The 17,975-nt window shown below is 32.7% G+C and overlaps 1 protein-coding gene and 1 pseudogene across 2 annotated transcripts; one reads left to right on the forward strand and one right to left on the reverse strand.

The window, feature by feature from the left end:
- The first annotated feature begins 2,530 nt into the window (after positions 1–2,530).
- Positions 2,531–6,614, forward strand: LOC143596109 (1-acyl-sn-glycerol-3-phosphate acyltransferase 2-like; annotated as a pseudogene). Its single transcript, XR_013146649.1, has 11 exons — positions 2,531–2,690; positions 2,842–2,964; positions 3,815–3,854; positions 3,931–4,004; positions 4,095–4,154; positions 4,242–4,319; positions 4,502–4,660; positions 5,072–5,197; positions 5,630–5,722; positions 6,023–6,113; positions 6,213–6,614. The product of XR_013146649.1 is annotated as a 1-acyl-sn-glycerol-3-phosphate acyltransferase 2-like (transcript).
- Positions 6,615–6,850: 236 nt separating this feature from the next.
- On the reverse strand, positions 6,851–17,073 carry LOC143596115 (DNA-directed RNA polymerase I subunit 1-like). Its single transcript, XM_077074972.1, has 21 exons — positions 17,040–17,073; positions 16,313–16,482; positions 16,068–16,227; positions 15,670–15,981; positions 15,295–15,579; positions 14,619–14,789; positions 14,374–14,536; positions 13,301–13,491; positions 12,894–13,157; positions 12,442–12,530; positions 12,209–12,356; positions 11,928–12,130; positions 11,299–11,644; positions 11,078–11,216; positions 10,446–10,651; positions 10,168–10,370; positions 9,871–10,069; positions 9,453–9,685; positions 9,217–9,357; positions 8,356–9,103; positions 6,851–7,682 (listed from the first exon to the last, which is right to left on the reverse strand). Exons 1-21 carry the CDS (start codon positions 17,055–17,057, stop codon positions 7,062–7,064), a joined length of 5,010 nt encoding a protein of 1,669 aa, XP_076931087.1. The 5' UTR covers positions 17,058–17,073; the 3' UTR covers positions 6,851–7,061.
- Between the last annotated feature and the right edge of the window lie 902 nt (positions 17,074–17,975).

Below are 17,975 nucleotides of genomic sequence, written 5' to 3' on the forward strand. Positions count from 1 at the left end.
AAAATCTAGGTTCGCCGGACAAATTAAACAGTCGGATCCGGTTGTTCAGACATTGTTTCCATCGAAGCTGAATGTCTTCTCCTTCGACGGTTCTACCGGCTAATCCGACGGAACATCATGCATGGCGCGTCATGATAGGCTACAAATTCAGTCGGATCAGTTAGTGTTTTGGTCGGACCCGACGGAATAATATGGCTACTTTGAGAATTTGTTTTGGTATTGGGGTAGAATTGAAAAACCTTGGTCAAAAATGGCTGGTTTGGGAATTTCCCCTTTTTATTTTTCCCCATACATGCTATATGTTGAAACCGTACGTCCTGTTCACCCTAGAGCTTCTGTTGCTTAGCTCTACAAATTTGTTTAGCTCTTGGCGATATTTGTACATACATTTTGGACTGTTGATACACAATTCGACCGTAGTGCTTCTGTCCAATATATATTTCTTGTTTATTGATTGTTTGCTTAAGTTCACTAGTCATTTGGACATTGTTTCTAGTTATTGGAGAATGTTGATTATGATTACTTATTTATCATTTGTGTTACATGCTCGTATTTTCATTGTCGTCTAAATATGTGTGACAGTGTGAGCATGTATGCACCAACATAATCGAATCTACTTGGACGTATACTGCAAAGAATGTATGATCAAGGAAAAATGATTTAAGGGTACCGAGAAGAACTCTTTCAAACATTCACAAGATGTTGAATACCCAATATTATTCCGAGAAAGTGCTAATCATGGCACAAGTCATTCGAATATGGTAGGATTTAGATATGGGATATCTGAATGAAGATGAACTTTTAGTACTATTATACATATATATGCATGTTTTTTAGGGTCGGCCTGCAGGTGATGCAGGGTTCGGTGATCATCTAGTACATGCCTGAAATTAATTAATTAACGTGTGTGTGTAATTAGATATATACGCAATTGGGTTATCTTGGGCTTATTCAAACTTATATATCTATACAAATGGATTATTTTGGGCTCATAACTTTGTTTAGCTTATTGTTATCACAATTATCGTCAATCTCTGAGGGGAAAGTTTTGTATATAAGGGCTCATTTTTCAGTATTCGTTAAAGGTACCCAAAATCTCGGAGACATGCCAAATGCTTATGGACTAAAAGTTTAATGAAGTTTCTTTGTCTTAGGAAAAGAAGATGGTTCACAAGAAATGCACATCCCTACCTTAAGGAGAAACACATTAAGCGTTAGTATGTTTGCTTTTTAAGTATGACAAACCATTTTCACATTCAATACACATGTTTCCGTCACCCTTTTTGTTCAGATGCATATTCATACCAACATATATATCATGTTTTCTATGTATCATATCATTTATCAACCCTTTTATTATAATCTTATAAATTTATGGTATGTTCAATGTTTTATTCCACGCGAAATATACACACACTAAACATATTATAACTTTTATTTTGAATAAGCAAATGTATACACATGCATTTCTTTTATCAACATGTGTCACCCAATATTTAACCTAGTGATATCAAATAGTTCCAACAATCAAGAATCATGTTACCAATTTAAGTCCTATAAGAAACAATGATGTACTAAACGTGTAAACGAATAAGTCTTGTGTCTTGTATGAAACAAACAATTAGGTAAAAGTAGTATGCCAACCTTCAACCAAACTCCAAGGGAGAGTAACTCGGTTTTGTACAAATAGATTTTACATTTTTTTTCTCTCTTTTTGTGTTTCTACTTTGTGTAAAAACAGTTAGATAAAAACATATCAATGTTTCAAAAGGCCAAAACTAACTTATAAAACTATAGTAATAAATTATAAAATCAATTAGGATATTTGGCTTTTTTATTTTTAAGTAATTAGAGGTATTCTTTGGTTCAAAGTTTGTAAGTCCAGAACCAAAACTCTACCCAAATCTCTCATGGTTTTTCAGCTTCAGGTAATTCGGGTTCGAGCTTTTCAGGTTGAGTTTTGAGTATCCAAATAAAAAACTAAAATGCTAAAACTAAAGCAACATCTTGTCTTCACTCGTAACGTAAATAACCAATATAGTTTGAAAAAGAGAATTTTAGCAAAGTCCGATGATAAAAATGAAACAGTATAATCTTTTCAATCTTGATCACGTACTTGATTCTTTGTTTCCTCCTCCATTTCCAATGGTATATTAATAAAAGTCGAATAAAATAAGTATTAAAGTTGTTAGATATAACATGATAAACATTAAAAAAAAGTAATAAATCAAAAATTGTCAATATATCATATACCTTAATTCATGTTTTTAAACGAAAACTTTATTCGAGTTTTTCATGTTGACCTAAAACCCATAAATCAAACCCAGAGCCAAACTATCGCGGTTCGGTTATGGGTTTTTGGTTAAATATCACAAACCTAATAATAATAATAATAATAATAATAATAGGTGTGGATTGTTTGAATAAAATAATAATTATTAATTTATATGCAAAACATGTTTTTTATATATATAAATATAATATATAAGCAGTTACTTACTCATTGGAATTCATGCTGAATGTCCATCACCTTAAAATCTCCGAATTCCGAAGGCTGTTGATCCTCGTGGGCCTTAAAATCTCCGAATTGTGTTTGTGATTAATTAATAATGGCGATTCCAGCAGCTGCTGTGATCGTCCCTGTAAGCGTCCTCTTCTTTGTTTCCGGTTTGATCATAAATCTAATTCAGGTATGTACCTACGTACGTTCATTTTTCTCAACTTATTTATTATTTTCATTTTTTATATTCTTGACTGTTTATTACTTGGATCACAATATTATTTTATTGATTTGGTCAGGAATTGTGAATATTGTTTGTTCTTTTTTTTATATATTTTTAGGCTGTATTTTTCTTGATTGTACGTCCGTTTTCGAAGAACGGTTACCGGAGGATTAACAGATATGTGGTGGAGCTGTTGTGGATTGAACTTGTCTGGCTAGTTGATTGGTGGGCTGGAGTTAAGGTTGGTTACCTCATCCATCATTTTCTAACCTTCATTCATCATATATATATATATATATATATTAGAGCTAGCTTAGTTTATATATACTATTTGTTTTCTTAATATTCATTCTCTCTTTTGTTCATATCTATTTAGGATGATTTTTTTTCAATTTATGTTTATTGTTGCTAATAAAGATATGATCATCTTGCATATGCATAAAGCCATAAACTTTTTTGGTGGATTGATGTTAGTGCTGAAATTTGTCTTCATATTTTCCCGAGTCTGTAAAGATTTTTTAACGCTTGATTTTAACGTCAAGTGTTGAATTTGATGGTATTTATATACAAGGTGAGGTTTACTACAGAACACTATATTGTGAGAACAAAAAGAACTAATCTTGATCGGTAGTTCATCTTTTTCTAATTTTGTACTTCTTACAACTAAATGCACATGTTTATGTACACATAAAAAAAAAAAAAAAAAAAAAACCATCAAACTAACTTGTTGATATTTTCTAAAAAATTTTAATCATTTACCTACACATTTGCAGGTTATATACATACATAAGCTAAATTTTTTCATGCCTTTACGTTTTCTAAATTTCAGGAAAGAGGAATAAACACTGCATTCGTTTATAAAATTTCATGATGGACGAATAGACATTGCATTTCTATCGTTTTCTTTGATTTTAAAATTTATAAGACTGAAATAATGAATTTTTCTTTCCGCGTGTTCTCGCAATATTTAGATTGAAACTAGTGAAGTTTCCCGTATTATGATAGTGATTTATTATTACTTTTTGTCTTCTTTTTAGTCCAACAAATGTTGATTTGTTATGAGTCAAGTGTTCTAACATGACATGTTGCAGGTGAAAGTGCACACAAATTCAGAGACATTCAAAATGTTGGGTAAGATAAACATACTAATGTTTATAATCAGTATAAATATTACTTATCTTATAAATAATATTAATTATAATTACAGGTAAGGAACATGCTCTTGTTATAGCTAATCACAGAAGTGACATTGACTGGCTTATTGGATGGGTGTTTGCACAGGTGATTATTAAATATTTCACTTATTGCCATCTCAGCAAATGTTTTGTGCAATACTTATTTTTATTGCATTGTACTGTGAGTCTGTGACAGCGAGCCGAATGCCTTGGTAGCTCATTAGCCATCATGAAAAAATCATCAAAACTCCTTCCTGTAAGTTTCTACAATTTGTTATGTTACAATATGCTAATTTCACATTTGTTATATTAATGTGTTTGAAATATATAATATTATATGCAGGTCATAGGTTGGTCAATGTGGTTTTCTGAATATCTTTTTCTTGAGAGAAATTGGGCTAAGGATGAAAGTACTTTAAAGGTGTTATTTCATTACATGTTGTGTTTACTAATATTCATATTGCACACATATTTTAAAGGCAGCAATTTCGACCTGTTTACTTATGAATTATCTGGTCCGATTTTCTAACTCTCAACGGGTCAAAGGGGTAAAATTGAAAAAGTAGCTAAAAATTAAAAAAAAAATCATGTCATGTTTTGTAGCTCGGTCTTCAACGGTTAAAAGACTATCCTCGAACCTTTTGGTTGGCTCTTTTTGTGGAAGGGACTCGGTTTACTCACGCAAAGCTTTTGGCGGCTCAAGAATATGCATCTTCAAACGGGTTGCCTGTTCCAAGAAACGTGCTCATTCCTAAAACAAAGGTTAGACATCACTGTAACACTAAGGGTATTTTGTACATTTCACACGCACTTATTATAACAAATTAAAAAACACACATCCATTTCAGAGACCATATGTGTTACATTTAGAAAATAGTTGGTCTAAAGTTCTGGTTTTTGAAACTTGGGGGCCAAACGACAAGAACTATCCGTGTAATTATTGTAACGCTAAGGGTATTTTGGACATTTCACACGCACTTAACATAACAAGTTAATGTTCATCCACTTCAGAGACCATTTGTGTTATGTTTAACAAACAGTTGCTCTAAAGTTGCAGTTTCTAAACCTTGAGAGCTAAAGTTGCAATATGGCCTAACGACAGACTATCCTATCTGTGTAATTAATTCTAATTATTATTTTGTTTTTTTTTTTTTTTTGTATTATAATTTTCAGGGTTTTGTTACATCAGTAAACGAGATGCGATCGTTTGTTCCCGCCATTTATGATATGACAGTTGCTATTCCAAGAAGTACCACTCCACCAACAATGTTGAGGCTCTTTAAAGGTCAACCTTCTGTGGTGAGTGGCCTTTGACTTTTTTTTGTAACGGGTCAAAACGGGCCGGGCAGGGCTACCCGTAAATGATTTTTTATTCATTTCTGGATTTTTTAAATTGTTATGATGTTAACATATGGTTACAGAAATCTAAACATTTTTAACATTCAGGAGTGTGTATAGAAATGGTTGAAAATGCTACCTTTACTATGTTCTAGTTATTATAAAATTCTAAAGGTTTTTTTATTTTCTTTGTAACCTATTTTAAAATTTGTTTATTCTGTTTTGTTCCCTCATGAATTCTGAAGATTTCTATTTTAATGACTTGTTTATAATTTACAAAAGTTTGATCTATCAAGTCAATGTTTGTTTTACAGGTTTAATATTAGTATAAGAAATTTAGGTGATCTATTTTAAATGATTTATTATTACTTATTTTTATTATTATTTTTGCAGCTTCACGTGACAATGAAGCGATATTCAATGAAAGATTTGCCTGAAACAGATGAAGCTATTGCGCAATGGTGTAAAGACATATTTGTTGCCAAGGTTATTTGTTTCTTAATTTATGTTATTATTGACACACAAGAAAATAATCTGGTAGACAAATATATAAGTAATCACTATATAACATGTATATATTGTTATTTAAAGGTGTCCCTAATGTTAGGTGTGTTCTTTTATCATTTATGCATTATGCAGAAGGTGTATATAAAAGTTAAATGCAATTGATTAACATACTGATATGTAATTAAAAATATTGTAATAATCATTTTATAAGATATCTATGTATCGAGTAATTGTGTAAATATTATTAGTATTTATTTTCGTGTATTAAAAATGTTTCAGGACGAATCATTAGACAAACATAACGTAGAAGACAAATTTCCCCGATACAGAAATAATCTATGACATCGGGCGTCCCTTAAAATCTCTCGTGGTAAGAAACCGACTTGATTTTGGAACTAATTATCTTGAACTAAAATCATGATTATCTGATTCTGATCATTTTAATATTGCATGTTTTTTGTACATACAGGTATTTACTTCATGGGCATGTCTACTTGTTTTTGGGACCTACAAATTCTTCCAATGGTCTAAATTTTTGTCTTCATGGAAGGGTTTAACAGTTACAGCAATTTGTTTGGCAGTTGTTACAGTTTTAATGCATATATTGATTCAGTTCTCGCAATCGGAGCGTGGAACGCCTCCACAGGTGGCACCTTCAAGGACCAGCAATGGTGGTAATGTACACAACAAACAGCAGTGAGAAAAAAAAAATTATAAAACAGGTTTATATGGAAAATACCACATTTTACTTCATTATTTGTGAAAGTCGTCCTAAAGTTTTTGTACCAAAGAAATAGAAAAGTCAAAGAATCAGTTTATTTTGTTTTTCTTTTTTGTTCTTAATTATGGTTTAATATTATATATATATGATTTTTTTTTTGAAGAGTACATAATCAGCTGTCATTGCATTAAGTTGTTTACTTTGTAAGTAGTAAAATGATTTACATAAAAGTATATCAACCCATAGTAAACAGAAATCAATTAACTGCAACAAATTTGAACCCTTCCTAAAACGAGAAAATAAACAAATGCGTAGTAAAACGAGCACACCGTTTCAACGACATATTCTACATCATCCAAAGCATATAAGCATGTTTAAATAGATGAATGTGTCCATCAAATAACTGAAAACAAAATAAAATTCTCCTGGGCAGACAGGGTGGGATGTTACTCTTACATAGAACATGTTCTAATAAATATGCAAATTTTAAACAATCATGATATCACAAAAACAAACATTATTCTACTTCAAAATTGCCCCCACCCCCTCTCAAAAATACCATAGTTTCCCACCACTATATAAATAAAGTTACAAAACCTAAAGATCCAACTTCTGCATCAACTCCATCGACCCCGTCCCAACTTTAACCGGCATCCCAAGACAAATCCTAGCCGTTGGTGTCTCCAGATTATCCATCATACCATGAGACGCCGCTTCCACAATAAACTTAGACGCAGTCTCAAACGACATTTTATGAAACGGAGAAACCGACTCAGAAATACTCCCATGTCTGCTCATGGGTCTATACCCGCCCGCGTGAGTCATATAGTCAGCAATCAAACTCAAATGCCTGTAATCAATCTCAACACCATAACTACCAAACACATTTTGCATTTCCATTATTATGCTTGTTCTTGCAGCCTCAACACCATAAGTGTTGAGCATGGTGTAAATATTATTGGAATAAACATGGTCAACATCGAGGTCTTCTTCCATGTCCCAAAACGCAGGTAGCTCAACTCCAGAGGCTTGTAATGCACATGGGACGATTTTGTCTTCTTCGTTCTTGTCTTTCGTTTTCTCGTTTATGTTTCTGATTTCAGGGTTGTTTTGATTCCAACAGACTTGCTTAACGTTTACGCTGTATTTAATGGGTTGGCATTGGTCAAGTTTTCCTGAGCCCTTGATGTAGACTTTCTGTGCAGCTTTTTGTACAACCTGCAAAAAAAGTTGTAATTTGGAATATTAGATTATGTAGAAAAAATAATGGAATTTAGAAGTGGTGATTTTATATTAAACAAATCCTATTTGTTGTAATAATATTGAACTGCAATAAATAAATGAAAACTGTTGTGTTTTATGTCTTAAAAAGTTCAATAATTAGCTGTAAAGGTGTGTATTAAGTGTTGACAGATTATTATTCTGATAATCTAGTTTTTGAAAAAGTTAAAAGAATAATATCATAATAACCAACATACTTTATAAATTTTCTTGAAAAAGTACCTCATAAATGTCAAAAAAAAAAAAAAGTCACACAAATCGATTTTGATATACTAAAGTACCTAAACTTATCTAAAATGCATTTAATTGTGAGAAAATATTTAAAATTATAAATTGTTACCCGATATTTGTTAAAAACATAATGGTGTATATTTTGGTTTCCGAAAAAGTTGAGCGTCACTTTATCAATATTTGATTAATTTAAGAGGCTAAAGGTTGCTAATTTTAAATGTTTTTTTTCACTTTGTCATACTTGTTTAACATGTTAACAGACATAGTTATACAAAATCAGATTAAAAAACTTTTTCAAAAGAGAATTCGTAAAGTATGTTGGTTTTTCTATGACATTAAATTTTTTTAATTATGTTTAAAACACTATGAAAAAATTTACCTCCGCCAGCAAAATTTCTGGTTCATTTGTAAACCTAAAATGAGCTTCAAGAGTCAAATCTTTAACTTCCACATAATTTGACCGGTCAAACTTTCTAGTCATAAACTCCTCATTCGTTTTAGCTTTCGCATTACTCATATCTTCTTCTTCTTCTTCTTCTTGTTCCTGTTCCTCCACTACATCTTCACCATCTGTCTCAGCGTCACTTTCATCTTCTTTTCCATTTTTACCCTCCATTACATGTTCGCCATCTGTCTCTTCACCTTCATCTTCTTCAACCTCCTCTTCAGATTCATCATATTCAACCGAATCAGTATTTTGCTGTTTCTGTTTGTTATAATCCGATCCAAGATCATCAACCGTTTCATCTTTTCCATCATCATCGTCATCATCATGATCATGATCATCATGATTATCATCATGATCTGGATTAGTGGCGGATGCATCATCCTCGCTGGCAGTCTCGGCTTTTGTGTTCTTAGTGCTTTTGATCCCGCTGATCCGGGAAAGCAATGCAACGTGTCGTTCGATTGCGTCTTCTAACGCTCTTAAGAAGTTGTTTCTTAAAGTTTCTTCACAGTTGCGACGTGATACGTGTTTCGGTTGGTTTAGTTTGACTTTAAGCTTATACATTCTGCATGGTTGGTTGTTGACAATGTAAAGTGGCAATTTTGTGACTTCTATACTTCGCATAACTTCTGCAACTGACAATTTTTTCACCTTTTCAACAAGTCTCTCTGCGTCTTCCCTGAGATCGTGACATGATAGTGACAAATTGGAAAATTATCTGCTAAAGATTAACCTTCAATCTCGAAGTACTAATCTTCGTTCAAAGTAGAAAATAATAATAATATAACTCACATTGATCTTCCTTGTAACAAAGGGCATGTTATCATAGGAGTTTTAATGTTAGGTGCAGCCGTCATTAATATCTCCTGAAGACGTGGAATACCAAGTGTCACATTCATCTCACCACGTCCAGCAAGATGAAACGTGTTCAACCTGCAAAAGAAAGAAAATGAGCATACAAAATACAAGTCATTTCATTTCACATAAGCATAATATCTAAAAATAGTATGTGGTTTCAAATATCTTACGTCATTTGAGTAGATGGTTCACCAACGGATTGACCAGCTATGACACCAACGGGCTCTCCAGGCTGTGCAAGACTTGAGAGATACTTTTGTCTTATTAGCTTTAATAATTCCTCTCGGTTCTCGTTCTTGTGTTTGAAACTTTTAACTTTATCTTTAACACCTTGTGGCAACTCTTGAATATATGAATTGAATTCGAGTGGCTCGCTTAATTTTTGGCATATGATTTCTTGATTCTAGCAGAGTAGATAAAAAAGAACATATTAATACTAATTAATGTGTTCAACAAAACAAAACAAACAAAAGTTTGGCTGGTTTACAGGCCTATACTTATGTAAAACGGGATGAAAGAGTCAAACATGTTAAAAGTAGACTCGTTTTGTCATATTTAAGAAACATTAGCAAGAATAAAGAATCTCACAGCTTTCAGGACTTGAAGATTATTGAGGAAACTAGTTTGATGCACATCAACTCCATCTTCACCATAATAAAACTGAACAATTGACCCATCAGCATCGCGAACCGTGTGATCATATGAAACTTTCAAACTCTCAAGATTCTTAATAAGACATCTTTGTAAATATCCACTTCGAGAAGTTTTGACAGCTGTATCAACCAACCTACAACACCCCACAATTTGCAATAACTTACTAACTGTAATATACTAATATATGTCAAATACTATTTAAAAGAGTCTATAATATGGTTTTAGTTTTACCCTTCACGACCAGCCATGCAATGGAAATAATATTCTTGTGGGCGAAGACCTGTTAAAAACCGATCAATAATATAACCGCCTGCACGGGCAGTAAAATCCCAAGGTGAAAAGCTAGGTAAAGTTTTCCCGGAAACCATTCTTGGCACTCTTTTTCCTTCTAACTCTTGTTGACCAAGTAAAAATGAAATTTGTTGGAAATTCACCTGTTTGTTTATTAAAAAGTTAAATAATAAATGAAACTTAATTAGAAGTATAACGAATGGATCTTGTGAACTTACCGAACTACCCTTGGCACCACTAATAGTCATGAGAGAAATGCAGTTTTGTGGGAAAGGTTTCAATAGTCCTTTTGGTAGCCATTTTTTGCTGATCATGGAACCTTTATCTCTAAGTTCTGTTTGCATAAGGTTGTCCAGGCTGGCAATTGCGGTTACTCCATTACTTCTTATTATTTTCTCGGTTTCCAGTTGCAGCTCTCTTATGCCTACAAATATAATTTAAGAAAGTGAAAAAGAAAGATAGGTATCGGTATCAATAGTACCGGAACACATACATAAACACACACACATACTGGCATACAAACGCACAAACATAAACACGTACACACACAAACATAAACACACAATATATATGTATGTATCTATGTGTGTGTTGGTGTTTGTACGCGTATGTATGTGTTAAGAGCGTGTGTATGAATATAATTACGCTTGCAATAATACTCTCAGTACCCACTTTTAAATAGACTATAGACCACTTTTAAACCATTCAAGATATTCCCTTAATGGAAAGTATTAATTTGACCCATTTGAAATAAAAAATAAATAATACAAATCAACATGTTTCACATGTGAACCAGTCAAAATAACCACCTCTACTATATTCTGTTAAAGTTCAGTACTACAATTAATACCTGTTTTTTGGTTCTCCAAGTTAACAAATTTGCGATGAACCTTTTCACCTACATCTTCGCCTTCAAGCTCCATCCTCATTTCTTTGTCACAATCAGGTGACACCATGAGGTCATCCAAACCACATGTAAATCCATGAAACTGATGTACAACACATAATTTAAAAATAATATTTGTACCCTTTTAAAGAAGTTCAAAATAAATATTATTAAACTTATAGTACCTGTAGAAAAGAAGTGAATAACCGACTAAAAGCTCCAAGTAATAATCCTGCAACATCTGCACCATACAGTTCTTGAACTGTATGAACCAGACCATACTTACCAAACTGAGCTTTGTCTATCACACCACACACAAGCTCGTTTTTCCATATTAATAATCTGGTTTCATCAGCCTCTATTAGATTCTCTTTGTTAAATTCTGCAAGCTCTTTTTTTAAACGTTTACTTGTTTTATTTTTATTCTGTTTGACCTCTTTCCCTTGAAAATACTGTTCCGGAATCTTCACCTTGTTATCAACAATACAAGGTGTACAACCTCTAGTAAGATGATTTAGTATTGCTGTTAAACACAAAAAAAAATATAAAAAATAAAACCAGGAAATTCAATTGCAGTCATTAAACAGTATCTTAATTGTATTAATGATATATGAGTAAAAAAATAAAGAATTTATAACAAACACATGTTTGGAACAAAATGTTTTTGGTGATTTTTTGCACTGTAAATATAATTTGAAGACATTTGCCCCTTAACTCTTTATAGCTAATTTTCCCATTTGACCTGTTAAGCATATCCCAAATCAATCCATTCATAACTAAAAAACGTATAATTGTATTAATATAATAAATAAAGACCTGCTTTCCTGTCCAGAGAGGTTTTGGCTTTAAAACTGCTGGGAAAACGGGGTCAACGAAGCAAGCTTTATCAGCAGAAATTTTCCCATGCTGTGAAGTACCGCCAGCAAACACACCAGAAGCATAAAGAAGTTGATAGAAAACATCACGGCTTAAAAATGTATCCTTCATTGTAATAAGTACAGAACTAACAATATGATCCTGCATGTTAAATCATATCAACACAAAGATACAAAAAACACCACTTAACTGTAAATGAATGAATATAATAACGGTTACCTGAATTAAGCCTCTAACTGTATCACCTCTGGTTGGAACAATATACTGATTGTTAGCATTCATAATATTATAGGCTTCTGCACGTGAGATCTCATCTTGTGGTAAATGAACATTCATTTCGTCTCCATCAAAATCAGCATTGTAAGAACTGTAGGTTACAGTTAAGAATCAGAAGGCAAAACATGAAAACTAGAAATATAATATGATAAACATAGTGCGTACACAATACTAACCTGCAATTTGCATAATGCATTCGAAGAGTTTTCTCCCCTTTAAGTACTCGAACTACGTGCGCCATTATACTGGGCTTGTGAAGTGTAGGCTGAAATTAAATTATTACTTAGAATATTTTAATAAGTAATAATTAAAGATGATTAAAGAAGCCCTTTGTCACTCCTTTTTACTTCTTATGTTACTAATATGGTTAGATGCAATTACAAAGCAATATTATAATAATATAATTTTAAGAGATTTCAATCGTTAAGACGGCTTTCAAATGATCAATCACAAACAATTAAATATACCCAAGGTAAAAACATGTAAAAGTAATGAAAGGACTTAAAACAAACGTTAACTAACCAACATAAATGAACAAACAAGACATGTCTTGATGTTCATTCGTTTAATTAAAAAAGAAAAACTTCTCTCTTGTTTACACAGGAATAATGGTATAAATATAAAGTACCTGGCGGTTGACAAGAACAATATCTCCATCTTGCAAGTGTCGATATACAACTTTACCATCAAAATCATAGTCAAGGCTCTTTTTGGATTGTATGCCTATGCCCCTAGAAGAAGGTAATTTTCTTGATATAGAGATACGCGTCTTTTTGTTTTGTGGTAGTCTCACAGTTGACAGCTTATCTGCATAATGTGTAGCTCCAGGATGAATACTAGGACCATTAATAATAGAATCCTTTAGTTTTCCAGCATTCCAAGGAGTCACTCTCTGCAACAAATCATTTGAACTTTTTGAATAAAATGATTTAGAAGGTTTTATGCGCATTCCCGTTTAACTTGATAAACATAACATGATTTGAGACATGCATATGAGATGTAAAAATAAGACAGCTAGTTAATAGTCAACTATACCTCGGGGTAGGTCAAACGCAAGGCAAAATAAGGTGGAACTCCAATCTCATTAACTGCTAAATAAGGATCAGGTGAAATGACGGATCGGCATGCAAAATTGACTCTTTTTCCCATCATTTTCTGGCGGAATATTCCCTCTTTCTTCTCAAGCAACTGACATATCCCGGTATTTAAACTTCTCAGATTTGGATCTTCCAACAAGAGAGAGAACAAAGAGAAAAAAAAGCAGTTTAATCAGTATATTGAAAAAACCATAAAAAGACAAACAGATCATCATCTTTATTGGCAAAAAAAATTGTCACAAAAGAGACCAAATATTGTCACAAAGTATTTTACATTTTTCAAAATTTGGCCTTCAATTAAAAAAATTGTCTTCGTGTTCGTGTTTGTTCGTTATGAAAATAAACATGTCCGTGTTCGCTTACGTTCGTTCGTTAATATTCTAAATAAATGTAAATGAAAAAAATAAACCAACGAACATATACGAGCGTGAATGACCAGACAAAAAAGACGAGTGTGATCCCCGTCGTTCGTTATTCAATTACAAATAAACAAACATAAAGTAGCATACACAAACGCACTTATATATACAAACTTGATCGTTCACAAACGTATATGAATGAACAAAACATGTGTTCATGTTTGTTCGTTTAGAAAAATGAACAATTTGTTTTGCTTGCGTCCGTTCGTTAATAAAGAAACAAACATAAACAAACTTCCCACTGAACGCTTCACAAATGGTTAAGTGAACGTTCGGTTCGTTTACAGACCTAATTGCATGTAAACAAATGCATTATTGTTAATTTGTTATAGGGCTATTTCTTTAAAAAAACAACAACTTTGTGCTAATTAAAAAACCAGCTTATGTAAGTTTCAATATATCAATAAGATAGTCGGTCTTCACTCTTTAAGTGGCGCAACAACAAAAAAGAAGCCGGCAAGAATAAGATCAACAATTAAAAACTCCGCTAACCAGATTAGATAACTAGCCTAAATCAAACAAATTTAAGATACTCACAAAATAGCGTTCAAATATCATGATATTCAAAAAACAAGCAACAATGACGACTCACTTGGGGCGGTCTTGCTGTCAAACAAAATATTTATCGACTGCTGCAAATCCCTCCAACGATCAGCAATCTTAGTTCCTTCAAGTTTGTTAATATGTGCTTTTCCCAATGCATCATTTGGTTGTACCACTTTGCATAACAGCACTGTTTGTGGATTCTCCATCACCTGTAAGTCATAACAATAATATAAAGTCAACTCATAAAAATGAAACATACAAAACATGTGTTTCATGTAAACATATACTTACAGAATCACCTGCAACAGCAGCAGGTCGAAACTTTGTAGGGGGTACAAGTAACGCCTCTAGAAAAAACATGGAATAACCACTTTTGAAAGATCCGTTTAATTGCTGCATATCGCATATAAACGAACAAATATCGGACTCATTTTCCCACAAATCTTTAACTATACTCATCACCTGAAAGTATACAAGTTAAGAAATTAGTAAAACATAGATTAATGGTTCGATTTTGGTTATCGCTAGGTCAGTTAAATAACAAAAAAACAATAGGCCAGTTAAATTTAAAAAAAAAAACTAAAAATAGTTCGGTTTTGGTAATCGTCGTTATCATAGCTGACACAACGGACCTGAACCATCAAAACTGTATAACATAATCAGAATAACCGATAATATTCTCAAATTATTGAAGCCCAAAAGTGTAACAATTTATTTAGTGATTAAAAAATTTTAGGCCAAATTACATTCTATTGAGCCATTTTGGTCAAACCCAAACATTTCAAAACTAAATCTAGTTCACAGTTAACGACCCATAACCGAACCGAGCCAACATGTAAAACCAATTAACCATAACCAACTTAACCAAAATCGATCGGTCATCATTCCCCAGTTAACCGAAAGTTCAGTTATGGTGTTTTAGGCCAAAATCGACCCAAGTGCAAAAAAAAGATATTTTGTTTAGTACCCGAGATGGTAAAAGAGAGCCTGAATATCTATTTTTAAGCTCCATGAAATCAGAGGGCACTTTTGACATTTTCTTTTTTGTTTTCTTTCGTTTGGACGACGTGGCCGCATCTGAATTGGTCCCAGCTGTATCAACTCTGTCATCTTCTGATTGCTCATTGACATTTATAACCTCAGAAATCTTTTCATTTTCATCTTCATCTTCTAGAAGCTCTTCCTCATCTCGACTACTTCCCAATTGATAGCCTTTTATATAATTCTTTTCCGCATCAGCGACACTCATTTCCTAAACACATTAGTTTATACGCAATTAACTTCATAAAAGAGCTAAAAATAAGTTGTTTCCCATATAATGTTAAATGTCATAAAAACTAACCATACGAAACGATCCAAAGTATGGTTTGGTGATCTTAGGGTTTTTACATTCACATTTATGACAAGACTTGCCAGTTTTACTAAAAAACTCTTTCAAGATAGCGGTTGATTCTACATACTCAACAGATGTCCAAAACTCATGATTTTTTTGTGTGGGCACGTCACTTTGTGAAACGAAACTTGAACTTGAACCAGGGTTACCATCACTCTCCTCCATATCAATATCTTTGCTATCTGAAGCATGGACATAATTTTTGGCACCAGCAACATCGCCTTTTGCTATCATCCTCAGTTTAACAGTACACGCTTCAACCTAAAGCATAACCAAATTATGTAACATGAATACATGATGACAATACATAAAAAGAACAAAAATAAAATGAATTTACTACACATTACCTCTTCTCTGTCTGCCTTAAAATGGCGACAAAACAAACACGTTTGTCTTAAAATAATGTAAAGCATATCAAACAATAACGGGTTGTACACTGGCGAAACAAGATCAATGTGACCACAATGACCTGGGCAGCTAAACGATTGCTGCCCACACGACTTGCAGCTGCAGAAATTTTAACAGCAGGTTTCAGAATAAGCATGTGTTGGTTCTCTTATGAAATGATATTATAAAACAGGTTAATACTTACGGTGCTTGTTCATCAATGGGGCCCATCAAAGGATCATACAAACCTCCTGGTTCTGGTCTTCCAACACTGTCAAGTAACTGAACGTTCGTAATCTTGATAACACTGTGTTTCCTGACATCCTCAGCAGTCATGAAACTGAACGCTACACCGTTCACTATCTCTGATGCACCCTGAAATAGAAATAAAAATAAGAATGTAATCAAAAGGCACAAAATAGACACATTTAACATCATAAATATTGAAATTTAAGAACTAAACATCCAATAAGTTTTCCCTGTGAATAGTCAACATCGGTGGAATATCGATTATCTGTCCTCATGTGAAATATCGGTAAGAATATCGGTAATATTGACTGATATTTCGGATATCAGTGTCTTTAAGTCTTAAATGTTAACTTCTAGTAAATATTAACTTTTAGTGTTTTAAGTCTTAATCAGTTCCTACTTGTCACAATTGTTAGTGTTTTGCAAGTTGCAAAAGGTTAATTTGTTAACACTTAACAGTAAAGTAGTATACTCAATTTTTAGTGTTAAATTGCTATATATACATATACTGCATAATATTAAAATAAACTATATCCGATATTTTTCGGCATTAACTGCATAGTCTATACATACACACAAAAAAGCCCTAAATTGAGTTAAAACTTATATACAGAAACATGAAGCTAACGGCGACTGATAAATCAATAACAAACAAAAGTAGTACTATAAATAAATCAGTATACCTCAGTGGTCTGAGCCATTTTTTACAGTCAAACTGAGCTAATACAAACGGACGGCTGCTTGTAAAGATCGATTGGTGGCTCTACAGTTAGTATGTTAACTCCGGCAGCTGTGGACGACGGTTGAAAGCGGCGGCGACGGCGGAAACTGGGGTTTAAAGAGGCATGGGGTTTGTGGCGAATGAATTTGGGGTTTAAGAAACTTAATATTATTGTTATTATATATTTTTTGGTCTGAAACCCTGAGGCCTCAAATGTACAAAAAGAGTCCCTTAAATATATTGCAACTTACATATTGCCCACTATGTTGTTTTCTTTTACGTTCAATATTGTTGGTTCGTTTTGAAATACACAGCTAAATAAGTAACGTTCTCATACATACTAACCGTTTTGTGATCACATACACAACTACGCTTCATAATTGTATGAACACAAAACACCATTGTGCTTCTTTAGTCTTAATTAAGACTTTTTATCCATGTTCGATTAAGACAGTCACACTAAGTAATTCACGTCTACCTATACCATTAAAACAAAACAATTATTTCGCGTGTCATTCAATTAAATTGCAACTAGGATGCCAACTAATACTATTACCATTTATAGAATTACTAACAAATTTACAAATATAATTTTAAATGTTGTATTATATGAGGTTTTTAGATGCTTATGAATTATAAAATTTTTTATTTATCATTATTTGTATCTTATGAATTTATAAGATACGTTATTACGTATATTGTTAAATTTAACTTTTTTATTATACTTTTTTAACCGCTCTTGTACTACACATGCTATATCCTAATATGCATAATAAATTGACGTACATGCTTTACCTATATTACATATAAAAGATTTAAGATGGACAAGATTGTCATTTGCTTAATTTAAGAAGCTGCTAAATTGTAAAAAGAGACGCCGGTATATTTAATAAACGTT

This window comes from Bidens hawaiensis, unplaced genomic scaffold (assembly GCF_021521415.1).
Source record: "Bidens hawaiensis isolate Kalapana, Puna unplaced genomic scaffold, B.hawaiensis_p1.1 tig00046081_1, whole genome shotgun sequence".
NCBI lineage: Eukaryota > Viridiplantae > Streptophyta > Magnoliopsida > Asterales > Asteraceae > Bidens > Bidens hawaiensis.